This window comes from Dama dama, chromosome 29 (genome assembly GCF_033118175.1).
Source record: "Dama dama isolate Ldn47 chromosome 29, ASM3311817v1, whole genome shotgun sequence".
In the NCBI taxonomy this organism is placed as follows: Eukaryota; Metazoa; Chordata; class Mammalia; order Artiodactyla; family Cervidae; genus Dama; species Dama dama.
The window spans coordinates 54,196,656-54,212,913 of record NC_083709.1 but is presented as its reverse complement, the minus strand read 5'-3'; the positions used below and the strand labels follow the sequence as shown (position 1 = coordinate 54,212,913).

Below are 16,258 nucleotides of genomic sequence, written 5' to 3'. Positions count from 1 at the left end.
GGTACTTGGAGAGATTTTGAAGTTGCCTTGCAAGTTGATTAATTAACCTAAAATGTATTGAGCCCCTAGTGTCCTGAGGCCTACAGGAAGGCTGTAATGTTTTAATTCCAGTAACTGGCACCATGGAATGTATCCTTGCAAAATGAAATTCAAAACTAATTTAAAGCCTTCATTGCCACTGATAAAATTATCATCAATCTTTCTTTGTGGATGGGCATTCCTTCAGAAAATTTGATATCCAAGAGAAGACGGTCTTTTGTATTAGGTGGTTTTATGCAAGGGATAGAAACCAGTCTCCTACTAACTTAAACCCAGGAGGGATGACTTGATTTATAGCAGGGCATGATGGAGCTACTGCACCCAGGCCCCCAAACGCCATCACAACTCACTGTCTCCTTCCCTGGAATACCTGCCTCATTCACTCTGATCTGTTTCCCTAGTGGGAAACAGCCTTGGACACTCAGAATTCACTTTATTACAGAGACAGCAAGGGAGCTTCTCTCCCCACTTCAGTTTAAAAAAATCCAAAGAAAAGATTCTGGTTGGCCTATCTTGTGTCACATCCCTACCTCCTGTCACTGTTGCCAGACAGCAAGTTACCGTGATTAACCCAGCCTGGAAAAGACACCTACATTTAGGGCCAAAATGGGTGGGAAAAACAAAAAACTGTATCTGAAAGAAGGAGGCAATGGGTTCTGGCCAGGCAAAATAATAGTTATTGCATCCTCATCTATTTTCGGTGATAAAAGGAAAGTAATTTGGCATATGAGAAACAGATCCCAGATAACATGTATCATGAAAACAAGCAAAAAAGAAAGAAAGAAAGGGGAACAAGAGATAGCATTGTACTTGAATGGAGTCCAGTACAAGTCAAGAATTTTATGAACTTGTCAAGATGAAAACCCAGCATTTCAACAGCAAGCACAGAAATAGGCCATTAGGCTACCTGATTCTAATTCCTACACAAAACACCCTCTGTAACTGATAGGATACAATGCAGAAGAAAGAGCAGAAAGAGTGGTTCTCTGAGAGACTGGTTTGTGGTAGAAAACTGTGCAATGAGGTGGGGCCACAAGAGTAAGGCAGTTTAAGATGGATATTTGGGTTGTCTGAGTCTTGTTTACAAATAATTATTCTCGTGGGATTTTCAGCTCTTGATAAGCCTTTCAGAATTTGGAGAATTTACAGCATGGCAATAGTTGTCAAAATAATTCAACTATCCCAGTTCCAACTTTGCTAAGAAGAAAGAGACCCGGCAAGGACCTTTGTCTTTCCCAGGACCAGAAAAAATGTTAGTAATGCATTCACAGGCTCAAGCTTCTGTGTCATGTGACTCTAATGCCTAGTCACGACTAGGTCCCACAGAAAACAATGGAAGATGACGGGGTTCCATTGTACATGTGCTTTCTGTTTTTAAATGATTTTCTTAGTAACTGATAAGAGTTGTTGGACATTGGTTTCAGTAGACCAAGTGGTTACCTGATCGCAGCTCCCTATCTCAACATCCCTTATCAGCAGTCTCAAAAGTGAACCAAGTTTTCCATCAGTGTCAGCATCACAGGAATACTCAGTCATTCTGGTTTTCTTTTGTTTCTCCCTCTGCTTCCCCCTGCTTCCAGATGATAGACATGATGTACTTTGTCATCATTATGCTGGTGGTGCTCATGAGTTTTGGGGTCGCCAGGCAAGCCATTCTCTTTCCCAATGAGGAGCCATCATGGAAACTGGCCAAGAACATCTTCTACATGCCCTACTGGATGATTTATGGGGAAGTGTTTGCGGACCAGATAGACCGTAAGCAAGTTTATGATTCTCATACACCAAAGTCAGGTATTTAACTTTAATTGGGTCATATCTTTTCCAAGTTCATTTGTTTGTTCTCAATAAATGGCTCAAGATAGAGGACTGATTCCTAGCTTGCTATCTTGGAGGAAAAAAACAATTATAGAAGGTGAATATACAATTTTAGCAAAGTAGTCCTTGGGTGTTTTTTCAGGTATGTCCTTCCTGTGACATCTGGTGTGCCAAATTTGACCAAGAATGAACCATTTTAAAAGATCTAAATTCCTTGGGGATTCAAAATCCTGGGGCCATGTGTTGAATATTTCAATATTAAAAGTATATTATATCATTACCCCCCATCCCTATCCTAGCCTTTAAAAAATAAATTCCTTGGGTTTGACTTCAGAACAAATAAACAATTCTCAATTTCGCCATCAGAATTCAAGAGTGAGGGCAAACATCTGCATGGTGTTTTCCTTGCACTGGAAACTATTCTCCAGCTTCTTTTCCCGCTGTCTTAAATTATGTGCTATTGAGACTCAAAAGAAGCTAGTATTCATTGCCTGGAAGTATGGAAAATGCCTTAGGTTATGAACTGAGTTGCTTGCTTATAAATGCCAGAAAAAAAAAAATAGTATCTATATCATGAAGTGACTCATTGTGGGGAGTGAGTGCCAGCAGGCCCCTGATGCTTCATGCCCTAATAGATGCTGATTCTCTGTAATAAACACCCTTCTTGTACAGGGCTTGAAGATAGTTGTATCCTATGAGTCTGTTCCAGCATTTTATTTGGACCAAATGTCAGGGCACACCAAGCATTGGGAAATTATTTGGGAAGAAAGCTTCAGAAAAGAAATATCTTTCATTGTGGAGGAGTTGAATCCCAGGAGCAACCATTTCTCATTTTCCCTGAGGAGTTAGCTCTAGAAATAACATCCTTCCAACATTGTTGAATTAACATTTTTCTTACATTTTTTTGCTGACAGGCCAGCCATCTGAGCTCTGGACTGTGGACACAGATTCGAGTTATATAACTAGATAGTATAGCTTATTAAGAACAGGAGCAAAAACTAGTCGGCATCCCCCAACACCCACCCCTGCCAGTTTTAGGTAGGACTAAGACTAGGAAGATAAGGACAAATGACCTAAAAGAGTGAGTCCTACAGGCCTGTGAAGAGTATGTGTACAATAGCCACAGAACACACTAGTCTGTCATTCTCTCCTCCATGATGAGTTTTGAACAAATACCCTTTTCTTCTCAAAATGAGTTATCTGAGGCAAGAAGGTTTTTTTGGAACACCTAATTGGAACAAATACCCATTGCATGAGACTTAGCCAACTCACTGAACAAAAATTCTAACTCCATCTCCCAGTTGGAATATCTTTGACAATGTGCAGCCTTCACCAAGACAGCTTTCCAGGGACTGGGAAAAACTCTTTTGAATTCATTCTTTCAAACAGTCCCTGAAGGCAACATAACACTTGAAAGCCCACCTGTGATCATTCTTCTCAGCAATTAAATGTACTATTTTTCCCCAACAATTTGCTTTTCCACTTACATTATTTTGCTTTTCCTATCTCTCCTTTCTTCCCCTAAATGAGATTAAGCCCCATAGGTCTGTTGACAATGTGACATTTTGGGATGGGAGAAAGAGGGAGGTATAGGTGTGCTTTATGAGTGGGATTCTGTCCGTCCATCTACAAGTGGCCATTTATTGATGTTGTACTATGAATGGAGCCTAGTGCAACAAACACCACCATTTGGCTGAATCAGAGGATCTATTATTGTTATTTTAAAGAAGGGCTGATTGTAGTTTAGAACTTGAAAAAACCCTGGAGGTGGAAGTGTGGTGTTTTGTGTGAGTGAAGTATGAAAATAGATGTGCCACAGTGTTGATTAGAACTGTGATGCCCTATGTGTGTGAGAATAAATTTCTACCCTATATCCTACATACCCCAGTATGTAGCCAACCCAGCCTTGGATGGATGCAACCTTCATGACTCCCTTCCCGCAACTACTTACCTTTTGTTTCGATGTTCTGAGATTGGCTACAGTAGCAGCCGCTGTTCTAAGCTAAATCAGCCAGTTTATTGTCTAGAGTGCTAAAGAGTATTTGTCCTTTCTCAAATGGGTGTAGAAGGCTGCCCCCAAATCTGTCATTAAATTTGGCCTGTGTCATTGAATATCCCTGTCCTCTAAATGATTTGATTTGCGTGTTGTGGCACTGAGTGGGCCCAAGAGAGATTGGGTGACAGCCCCACCCTGTCACCCAGAACTGCCCAGGAGACGCGGTCCCGAGCTGTTTGAGAAAGGCACGAATCGTTTATGCTGCCCTGCGGCGTCTCGCCTCCCCTCTGTGCCGTGTCCAGGTTGGTTTGTGAAGCATGTGTTCAGGCTAACTGAGTCCCACGTCCACCTGGACTGCCAGGGCCCACCAGCCCCGTCCTGTGGACCTGCCCTATGGGGGCCTCTCCACGGGCTGCTCATTCTTGCTCACCTTCTCAGAGGGACTCATTTGTAACATAATGCACGCGCTCCGTGTCTAACTCCTTGTTTTTAGCTGTGAAAGTGCTGAAGCCATTTCATATTGCAGAAATAATCTTTCTTCATTGGAGTGAATGTATTATATGTCGTTGTATAATGGGGGCCACAGGGTCGGGGGGAGGTTATTAACATCTGTCCCGTACCTCAGAAGGGAGGACTACTTTAACTGCCCTCACTTCTGGGAAACAGTGTTACCCAACTACAGATTTTTAAAATACATTTCATTTTTTTCTTGTAGTTTGTCCTAAACCCAGAGAGTATCAATAAGGCCAAAAAAAGCTAGAATGACACTTCTAAGGTTACTTTCCAAATGTGCTTAAAGACTAAAAAGAAAAAGAGGGGGGAAAAAAAAAGAGTGTTAATTCCCAAAATGACTATTCACCTCTAAGCCAGGTTGGATGAACACAAATGATAGCCCAGCCTTAATCTCAATTTATCTTTAGTTTAGCAGCTGAAACATTTGCTTTGGTGTTGAGAGCAGAAGTGAGTGTAAGAACATGATTGGAAACAGCAGATAATAAAACTCAGGAAAGGAGAGTGACAATCTGCTCTGTCTAGACAGCTTTGCCAAACACCCTGATTAACTGATGGGGGTTGAACTTGCCGTCATTGTCTGATTGGTTGTTTTTTTTTTTAATAGCCCTAAATCATCTCAGGTGTCTATGTTTTATATACTAGCTCTCTAAGACCCAATCTATGGGCTACCATGAGGGAATTTGGACTCTGGGTTGCTAAAAGTATTGCTACCGAATGATGGCATCCTTCTGGGCCTCTCATTAAATGAACCCTGTTGCGTGGCTTCTGAGAGCTGGTCAGGATCCCACTGGAGCCTGAGGGGAGAAAAACACTTAAGAGAAGAGAAGGTGCAGAATAAATTTTCAGCACATTCATTCCAAGGCTGGGGCAAAGCTAAAATTAGATGGATTCTAGCCATCTGAGAAATCTGGTTCTACGTTTTGGTGTGTGAGGTGCTTGGAAATACACCTTTATTGGCAGAGAAAATGGGGTGTCTCTGGCTTCCTCAAGTCTCTGAATGAATGAGACTTCCCTTTATTTACAGGGCATCTTTGTGTTGTGTGCTGTACACACAGATTCTCCAGGCTGTACCAGGGCAGGGGGAAAATGAATCATGCTCTTGAATGCATTAAATCAGTATCTAAATTTAGTCCTTCTTTCTGTCTCTCTGAGTATTTTCACAAGTTTGGTTAGTAATGCGAAAGCAGAATGTCCAAAACTTACTTTCTACCATGACAACTTATTATTTGGTCGTTTCTAGTCACCCCAAATTAACTATCCAACCTACTTAATGCATAGATCACATTTTTTTTTTTCTTTTATTGCGTAAGGCCTTTCCATCTGAAGTTAATAGGTTATCTGGAGTAAGAGGGATTTTTGTGCTATCATTTTGGTTTGGTTTTGCTCATTTATTTATTTACTATTTAAAAAAAAAAAAAGCCTCTGTAGGCTTGTTGTCTGTGTGGTATTGACTGGATTTAAAGTGTTGCTTTTGTCATGAAACAAGGAGTGTGTATATGCATGTACAGTTCAAACATTCTCCTGTATTACTTTTCTGTCTCAAATTATTCATTGCTCATTTCAGGTGTGGAAATTAGGATAGCACAAGGCCAGTCTCTAAAATATGCCTGCTGTGGTGAAGCTCAGAACGGCAAGAACAGAGAGGGTGGCTATTGTTAAAAGTTTCACTCCAGTTCTGGAAACTCGGGGCTGTGCGTGATTTTGGTATTGGGGACTGACCTTGACTGATGAATTCAGAGCACGCTAACACCTGACAGCTATAGCATGGGGAGTGTTGCCTGACCAAAGAAAGGATTTTGGAAAAGACAAACTTGAGCCAAAGCCAACTTTTGGGAAAGGGGGGAATTGTTTTGCTGGCTTTTGCTTTTGCAAATTGCTAAGGAAGCAAGCCAGTATGAGGCACCACCCCCATTTTCCATCCCTGAAAGTCACCTTACACTCCAGAGAATCCCCACCCGACTTGTTTACTAATACAAACTGAGGCTTAGCAGCCTTACAAACAGCGGAACTATCTGCAGACAGGCCGTTGTGATGAAATTCCGTTGATATTATGACCAGGATTTGTTCCACTGTCATCAGACTGATTTTAGCCTTTGCTCACAGCTCAGGCTCCATTTTTAATTTGTTCATTCATGATTCCGTGGAATCCACTGTATCTGTTCAATGGATATTTATTTTATTCCTACTGTGAACTGAACATCTAGATACAGAGATGCGTGTGACAGAGACATTGTCCTCAAGGAGTTTGCAATCCAGGAGAGGCAGACTGACATGGTCAATATACATGGGGATGGAGCCCCAAAGAGCAAGTGGCCAGTTCTTCCTGAGGTGAAAGGAGGGGCACAATAGAGGAACCCTTGCAGAGTGGGAAGGTTGAACTGAGCCCGGAAATATAAGTAGATATTTGCTAGGCAGATGGGAGCAGGGGGGTGTGAAGGAGAAGAATGACATTCCAAACTGAGACTTAGCGTGGAAAGTTCCAGGCTCAGCAGGTAATTTAATACAGCTGATGCAGGGTGAGAGGCAGGAGGCAGGAAGCAGGACAGATGGGTCTGAAGAGAGACAGGAGCGTCGATTTTGGAGGAGTTGTGCCTCATGGTCAGGGTAGTACCATGCTCTGATACAAGTTTTAGTTGAAGCTATCAAGCAAAATGTAAACGGTCCATAAAAGGGATGGAGATGGGAGCTGGGAGGACCTTAGCTAATATAGTCGCAGTTGGCATGGAGAAGATAGGCAGCAGGAAACTTCAGGAAGGTCAGTTCAGAAGGACCAGGGCAGAGTCAGATGATGCAGAAGGTGGGAGTGCAGGAAGCGGATGAGAATTTAAGGTGGAGGAGTTGAAGTTCACGCCAAGGTCTCTGGCTTAGTGTAACCAGGGCTGTCACATACTGAGATAGAGGACCCAGGAGGAGGACCTTTGGGGGGAAGGGGATCTGTTTACTTGGGGTTAGATGGAGCTTGAAGTTTCCATGGCAATGTGAGGAAAATCATGAAGAAGACTATTTTGTCTGTAGAGCTCTGGAGCTAAGTAGAAAGAGCTGGATTGGAGATACAGATTTGGGGATCGAGAATATAATGACCTGTCAAAGCCACGGAAGCAAGTAAGCTTTCCAAGGAGCACAGTAGAGAAGGCCAGAGCAGAACACTGAGAATGCGGGAGTCAGCAGTGCAAGAGAAGAGTGCAATTAAGTGGGTATTTAAGAGTCCATTCAGTTAGACATTTAGGGAATCACTGGTGACTTTAGCTAGAGAATTTTCATTTCAGTGGGGAGTGCAAAAATCAATTAAAGTGATTTAAGAGTAAATGAGTAGCAAGGCAAAGCGTTTACCAGGGAAAAGTGAGGAAGAGAAGTGTTTAATATATATATGGGGGAGTGGTGTCAATGAAGTGAGGCTTGGCAAAGAAAAAGTATTGTTTTGTAATCACCTCTTGGGAAAGTCACTGACTCAGAACCTATTAAAGAATTGCTTAGGGCCACCTCTTTGCATAGTTCAGTTGTCTGTTTTCTCAGTCAAAACTCAGCAGCCCAGATCAGGAAAAACAAATAGCTGGATTAAGTCAAGATTGAAGCTTTGTTTTGCCAATATAGCAAAAATAAAGGGGCCTAGGGATTTTGAAGAAGCTTGCAAGGATTCTTAAAGTTATGCATTATGAACTCTAAGATGGAGGGTGAAGAAAATAAAGGTACAATGTTGGTAAGTACGTCCAAATTAAAAAGAGTAATCGAAGGACTAGACTTCTAGCCTGAACACCAAGTATTCTGAGAACTAAGGTTCCTCAGAGTAGTGACGATAAGATGCTGTGGTCAGAGAATGGCAAACTGGTACTAAGGTGGGACATTTAGGATAATGATAAAATCTAAGAGTGGCTATAAGAATGGGTTCCAGGATACACTGGAATTGAGGTCCTGCATAGCAAAGCTAGCTTCTTCTGTGTTTGTCACTGCAGGTACTGAAGTGTCCATACTAATGACACAAGATGGAGTAGACAGGAGACTTTGAGCAGGATGGCCTGAAACTCAAGGGAGCAAAGGCTTTTTGCACAAAAGTGAAAATCAGTGGTTTAGAAGAGGCAAAGTATCAGTGAGAATGCAGACAGGACTTATGGGAACCTCACTGGCAGATGAGCAGAAATGTGTGATTTCCATTTGAGAAGGTTACAGGGAGGTGTCTTCCTGCAAAAGCATTTTAGCTAAGGCAAGAAAATGTGGTATAAGAAAGCAGGAGTCTGTGTTCAGTGGTAAGGGTCTTCCAGAAAGCTCTGGGGAAAGGGAGAAATAGAAAAATTCAGTGGGCAGAAAGCCCAACATCTTATGAAGACAATAGCATAAGGCAGGATAGTTAAGCGGAAGAGTTAGCATTGCAAAAAATAGAGATTGTGGGTAAGAAATGGTTGTGAGAATAATATTTCCAGATTGAGGCAGCTGGAGACTAGAGCCTGGTAGCATAAGAGGCAGATGAGGATGATGAGATCTAGTCTCATAGATAGACAAGAGTGACCATTGCTCAGGTTTCCAAGATTGTGTTGGAGACAAATTATTCTGGTGTGCAAGGAGTGGGTATGGCTCCTAGGCCACAGGTGCAGATGCTGCCAGAAAAATCAACTGTATTTTTATTACAATTCTGCTCATTTCTATTTTACATACCTACCCTCTTACACTAGGGGGAAATTATGACCTCAGGATCACCCCTCTTTACTTTCCCTGAGGTAGATTAATGTGGGGGTGGGTCAGGTTGTAGTTTTGAGTCATCGTCTACACATGTCCACACAGTTTGCTGCTAAAATGTCCATTATACTCATCACTGTGCAAATCTAGTTGACTTTTGAGGTCTTCCCACAGTCTCAAATCCTAGACACTTTCTCCCTCTGGGACTCTGCTACCCCAACTGAGCTGCCAGGAAGACCATGTAACCTGAACCTACGAAGCACTTGCAAACTGGCATCCACTCTGAAACAGCCTCACATGTGTGCATAGACACACATTTCTCTCCTTTTCCCTCCAGTCTTGCTCCTGCCAGAACACTTTCACCTGCTTCCTAGATTCTCCTTTCTGTTGCCCATTCTGTTATATACATATACATTACATATACATATACATATTGGGAAAGGGCATGGCAGCCTACTCCAGTATTCTTGCCTAGAGAATCCCATGGACAGAATAGCCTGACAGGCTACAGTCCATAGGGTTACAAAGAGTCAGACATAACTGAAGCAACTCAGCATGCATACCTATACATATACATATAATATACATGCTTGAAAGTGCAGAGAGCTTATACATCTGAACCACAAAAGCAACCAGAGACTTGAAGGCTGTCTCTGGGTTGTGCCTTGCAACCCTTCCTTCCCTGATTCAGAGCCAATACCTGCTTGCAAGGCAAGCAGGAAAAATGAGTGAGTATTTCAGAATGCTATCCCCCACATTGATTTAACCATCTTGTAAGGAAAAACAGGATGCCCCAAAGAAAAATAAACTTCTTGGCGCCAGGCATGCTAGCTGTAATCTCTGTGTTTCAAAGGGAGGATTGTGTGTGAAGGGGTCATGATCTACGTCATAATAAATCATCTCACAATATTGCTGTGGGATTTCCCAAGTTCTCAGCATGGTAGTAGGTCTTATAAGTTCTTTTAGACTAGCCCTGTCCTAGAATCTTCTGTGATAGTGGAACTGATATAGACCTGCACTTTTCATCACATATGGCTAGTGGGCCTTTGACATGTGGCCAGTGTGAAGGAAGTTTTAATTTAAAGGGCTGTGTGTTGCTAATGGCCACCCTACTGGACAGCACATTCTAGTATATAAAAGTCCTACAGAACACCAGCTCTGTGAGAGCCGGGAATACATCTGCCTTCTTCCCTGCTGTAGCCTCAGCATCTCAAACTGTGTCTGGCACACACACAAAAAAATAGCTCAGAAAATAGTTGATGCATGAAATAAACCCCTTAATGTAAGGACTAGAAAGAGAGTAAGGTTGTTCTCTGCTTTACACAGTTTCAAAAAGAAGATTTCAATGATACGTAATGGAATTTGAAATGTTTCAATTGAGAGGTTGAAAAAGTTACATTTTATTAAAAAAGAATGTAAAATTTGGGTGAATTAAATGTAGTGATCATGGATTCATACTTCAAACACACACACACACAGAAAGTAAACTTAGCTGGGATCCTAGAGTTGATAACTTCCTGCAGTGTAGCTGAATTTGTATTCAAGAAGAGAATTGCAGCCACATTTAAGAAGTATTTGTTGAACAAGTCATCATTCTAGACTCTGTGCATAGATGGAATGTTGGATAGCAGAAGAGAGGACAGAGGGGGCAAGACCAGAAGAAAGGGGGGAAGGATGGGAGGGCGGTCAGGCCACTTGTTGTTGGGGGCCCCTGAGGAGGGGAGACAGAGCTGTGTGAGCCTAGCAGTGGGACCGGGTGAGGCCAGAGCAGAACCCCTGCCAATTCTGTGCTGTACCACACTGGAGGTGGTTGCCATGCATCCCGTAACAACGGCCCTTTCCACAGGCGCAGCGTTCCGACCAGACGCACCGAGGCAGATGGCTGGTTTCTACTCAGAGCAGAGCAGAGCACATCCCGTCTGATAACGTGGCAAGATTTTAACTGATGTTTATTAACAACAACAGAAAATTAGACTGACCTCCACACAGGTTAACTATTAGCAGGCAGCCCCAGCAAGATTCACATGTTAATTGTTTTTTCTCAAATGTGACAAGATAAACCCGCAGCCTCAGTAAGGAAGCGAGGAGGGGGGAAGAAAGGTGCTCAAGATCTTTTACAAGATACTGTCCAGTGGAGCGTAGAGCTTCCTGCCATTAGATTTCAGACTCTGTCTGGCAAGTGACGTTTGACTGAATTGCTTGGCATTCAACCAGATATTTGGTGTCTAGAATATCAGGCCTGAAGTTAAGATGAGGACATGCTTTGCAGAAGACCCCTATAACTTAAGGTCAGACGCAGAATTTTGAGTCTTTGCCATGATGACACACTCAGTTCAAGTAGATGACATCCACTGATGAGTTAAAACTAGAGGGGGCTACTTCTTGATCTGGGTCATCATTATGTTTTAGCAGGATGTCATTGTCACAGTGTAATATAAAAAGGAACAAAGCAGACATCCTGCTATCACATTTTCCATATTCTACTTAGAATGGGTTCATTCATTCAGTGACATTTACTGAGCACTTCTGTGGGCCACATACATTACTGCCTTGGCTTTGAAAAATGTCTAATGGAGATGACTGACAAGTAAACAAATCAATACATATTTCCATGGAGATGATGTTTAAGGACTTGGCTCAAAGGAAAGAAAATACTTTCATTTGAGGTGGGCGGGTGTGAGTGGGATGTGAAGCAGAGAAAAACAAGGGAAGGCAAAGTACAGCCAGAGAAATTCTCCTGGAGGTTAACAGTTAAGCTGGATCATAAAGGGTATTAAGAGTTTCCCAGACAGATCATAAGAGGGCATTCCAGACAGAGAGACCATTGTGCACACAGCTCGGGAGAGATGGTGAGGCATCCACAAAGAGAGCAGAGCAGTGAGACGCCCTCCCTGGACCAGTCAGTTAGGGTTAGTGACCCCTACGAGGTGCTCCCAAGCCTCCTCTACCTACCCTGGCTTAATGTATGACACCGTATTGGTTTTTTCTTCTTTCTTGTGTGTATCTCCCCACTGGACTCTATGCATGTTGAGAGGGTGAAGATGCCACAGTTTGTGTGCATCTTTTCCACCATATTTGAGTGAGTGAACGGAGAAGAGGTTAGAAAGGCAGGTTGTAAAGCCTTTGTATGTTAGGCCAAGAAATTTGAATCTTTCCTGATGGGAAATGCACAGTTTACCTTGTGTGGAGCTCGTTTATAAGTTAAAGCTCCAGTTTATGGAATTTGCACATTGTGAATGTCAAGTGGTGATACTGTGGTTGGAAAACACACAACCATGATACCCATTTCAGGGAAGTTAGATGAGCCATAGAAAAACCTTTTGTTCCAAAATGTGTTTTAAAAAAGAAGTAGCAAAGAGTCAAAATATCATCCCCTGAGTAGGTTAAATCTACTGACTCTTCTGTTGGTGTGAAATATTTGAATCTTTCATCTTAACTGCCCCCCCAAAGTAGCTGAAATCAGCATTCAGGGGAGGAAAGTTAAAGTGGGGGCAGGTAATGAAACAGATGGCTCCAGCGGGAAAGGCAGACTTTGAGCAGCCAGAGGGCTTCATGAGGCGGCTCTGTGCCTGGAGGGCAGAGAAAGTGAGATGGCTGTGGGGACATTCAGAAAGAGAGGTGGTGGCAAAAACAGCTATGCCTACCTTGCAGTTTTGCCAAGGGCCCTGGCAGTTGCCCAGCTTGCCTCCAAAAAGTCTTCTATGCTGTCTGCAATAAATTGCTGATGCCTGAATTTAAATATCAGGACTACTTGAAGGTCTAAAAAGCCTCAGGCTCCCCTAGTTCAGGCTGCAGGTGCTGGAGTTCCCCAGTCTAGCTTCTCCAGTTCGGTCGGGTTTCTTCTCATCTACAACCTGGGTCTCCCTGCGAGAGGATTAACAGGTTCACAAGAGAGGAAGGAAGAGAGAGAAAAGGAGTCGCACGCATTCAGGTACCACCCTCTCTCACCTTCTCCTTTAGTTCATCCTTCGTTTATCTTCAGGTCCATTAAAAGTCAACTTCCCAGGAAACTCAAGGTTCAAACAGCCCCAGGAAAGCCAACGGAAGCTAGAATACCCTCAGAGAAGTTTTTTTGGGACCACAGAATCTCCCACCGTTAAGTCTACACCACTGGTTCTCAACCAGGAACAAGTCACCCCGACCCCACTCTCGCCCCAGGGGACAGTTGGTGCCGCTTGGACGTGGCCTTGTGTGTCACAACTCAAAAGACGCTACTGGCATCTAGTGGTAGAGGCCAGGGATGCTACTACCCAGGACAGCCTCCTAACCAAAAAAAATCATCCAACCCGAAATGTCGGTAGTGCTGAGGCTGAGGAAACCTTGTCTATCAGAACTCAAAATTCATCTTGTTATTGTTGCTCCTCAAAGAAAAATGGTACAAGGTAGCTAGTTGCCATCAACATCTGCAAAGTCCTAAAGGACAGATCTGAGAAGATCCCAGGTCCTCACATCCTGATGCCAGGAACATAGTGTTCTAGGCCCCCATCTGCCATCCCTTACAGGGTTTCTCAACATCACTCTGAGCTCTGCTCACTCATTTGATCTTCAGACCAAAGACCAAGTTCAGACATCATGCAATTATGGTGTCAGAGTAGTCAACATGATAAGCCACGTTTAGCAAGGCCACATCTCCTGTTCTTGGGGACCAGTTTTGAATGGAATAAATCTAGCTACCACGGCAATGAAGAATGAGGAAAACCCAGAGGCCTTACCCGTGGTTCACAATTCACTAAATATTTTGCTGATCCAGGTAGAGACTGACAAACTTCAAAACTTCCCAAGTTTGTATCTGAGAGATGCCAGTGGTTTTTTCAATAGGAAAGCCACATCCTGCATGACTAGAGAAAGTGGCCTGAGTGACCTTGGAAGTCCTGTGAAATTGTCCAGTTCAACCAGTCCAGCTCATCATCTGGGATGAAGGAGGAAGGAGAACCATACTCCCCATGAGCAGACTGAGTAGGTACAGCTACTGGCCAACTTAACACCGCGGGACTGGATCCAAAACCATTTTAAAATATTTGCTGCAGCCAGTGATTCTCTCCTGAGTAGACCACAGGATCCAGCTTTACAAAATCACAGTCCTTGAAGCAAAGGAATGGAGTCTGTGGTGTGCCCTTTTTAATATTCTGAACAAGGGCTTTATAAGCAAAATGCCACTGTGAACTGAGTGTGCACCAGGAAAGCCAGTTGCTGACAAGAACTTTAAAGTCGAGGATGCCACCTGAGGAACGTAGCGGTCAACAGCCAGAGGAACTGTGTATGGCGTGTGCGGTTCTATCATACAGCGAGTACTTGAATATACAGGGCGGGGACACCTCCATCAAACAGGCCAGGCACTAAAAGACGAGGACGAGATTCTTTTTTTTTTTTTTTTTCTTTTTTAATTTTTATTATTATTATTTTTTTTTCCCAGTGGGTTTTGTCATAAAGACGAGATTCTTTTCAGTGGATTTAAGATTATACAACCTGTCAGGAGTCTACATGAGAGAACCAAGTGTCGAAGATGTCACTGCTCTTTGAAAATTGTACAGCAGTTGCATTTAAGCAGATTGTACCAAATATAAGGATGCCTGAGTTCTTTATTAGCTGTCAAGTGTATTACAAAGGCTGTGTCATGAAATTCATGGGTTTTCTTCTGGCATTTCCAGGCAAAGGGAAGTCAATTAACATTTGCTGAGATTCTGTTACAATGGCTGGCACCAGACCAGGCTCAGGATATTCTGAAACCTGCTGAATCCTGATTTACTCTCAGTGTACAGAAAGAGTAGAGATTAAGTAAATTCCTTACGGTGCACAGCCAGGTTGGTAGAGGCAGAATTGGAACCCAGGCCTGTCTAACTCCTAAGTCAGTGCTCTCATCTCTACATTGTAACAGAAGGCTGCTTCCATTTGATTCCACAGCTCTCTCTTCTCCTCCGCACCTCGCTCCACTGACTGGACCATAGTTATGCATTTATTTACCTAGAAACTACTTATCAAGTTCCCTACTTGGCCCTGGAGTGAAAGTGGTGCACAAGAGAGATCTCATCTTTCCCTTAATGGGAATTACATTCTCCTGAGGGCAGGTGAGAGGTAGATAGTAAACAAATAAATACTTTGGGAGTAGCAATAGGTTCCATAAAGAGAAGGTCATGGAGTCATTGGGGTGAGGATTCAGGGTACAATTTCGCATAGAATGGGAAAGACCTTGAAGAGATGTTTGTACTAAAATATGAATGATGAAAACCCAGGTTGCAAGAACCGGGGAAAGAACATTCCAAACGGAGCAGAAACGACAAAAGCCGTGATGTGGTAGGAATGATGTAGTTGTGTTTAACTAGGATCAGAAAGAATGCCTGTGTGACTGGAGTTTAAGACGTAAAGCAGCTCAAGTTTGTATAATACATTTTGGTGGAAATCCTGGGTTCGAATGTGTGATTTAACTCTAGGTTGTTGTTCAGTTTCTAAGTCATGTCCGACCTTTTGCGACCCCATGAACTGCAGCATGCCAGGCTTCTCTGTCTGTCACTGTCTCCCTGAGTTCACTCAAACTCATGTCCATTGAGTCAGTGATGCCATCCAACCATCTCATCCTCTTTCGCCCTCTTCTCCTCCTGCTCTCAATCTTTCCCAGCATCAGGATCTTTTCCAGTGAGTCTGTTCTTCACATCAGGTGGCCAAAGTATTGGACCTTCAGCTTCAGCATCAGTCCTCCCAATGAATATTCAGGACTGATTTCCTTTAGGATTGACTGGTTGGATATCTTTGCAGTCCAAGGGACTCTCAAGAGTCTTCTCCAACACCCCAGTTCCAAAGCATCAATTCTTTGACACTCAGTCTTCTTTATGGTCCAGCTCTCACATCCACATATGACTGTTGGAAAAACCATAGCTTTAACTATATGGACCTTTGTCGCAAAGTGATGTCTCTGCTTTTTAAAACACTGTCTAGCAACCTCTTTAACAAGTGGTGCTGGGAAAACTGGTCAACCACTTGTAAAAGAATGAAACTAGAACACTTTCTAACACCATACACAAAAATAAATTCAAAATGGATTAAAGATGTAAATGTAAGACCAGAAATTATAAAACTCCTAGAGGAGAACATAGGCAAAACACTCTCCGACATAAATCACAGCAAGATCCTCTATGACCCACCTCCCAGAATATTGGAAATAAAAGCAAAACTAAACAAATGGGACCTAATGAAACTTAAAAGCTTTTGCACTACAAAGGAAACTATAAGTAA

General features: G+C 42.9%; 1 protein-coding gene across 13 annotated transcripts in view; it reads left to right on the top strand.

Annotated features, from left to right (window-relative positions):
• The window catches only part of TRPM3 (transient receptor potential cation channel subfamily M member 3), an 896,309-nt gene that overhangs the window by 836,729 nt on the left and 43,322 nt on the right, over positions 1-16,258 (top strand). For all 13 annotated transcript variants that reach the window (XM_061132826.1, XM_061132822.1, XM_061132817.1 and 10 more), the window contains one exon: positions 1,620-1,794. In XM_061132826.1, the coding sequence (XP_060988809.1) occupies positions 1,620-1,794 (175 nt within the window). The remainder of the gene's footprint in view (positions 1-1,619; positions 1,795-16,258) is intronic.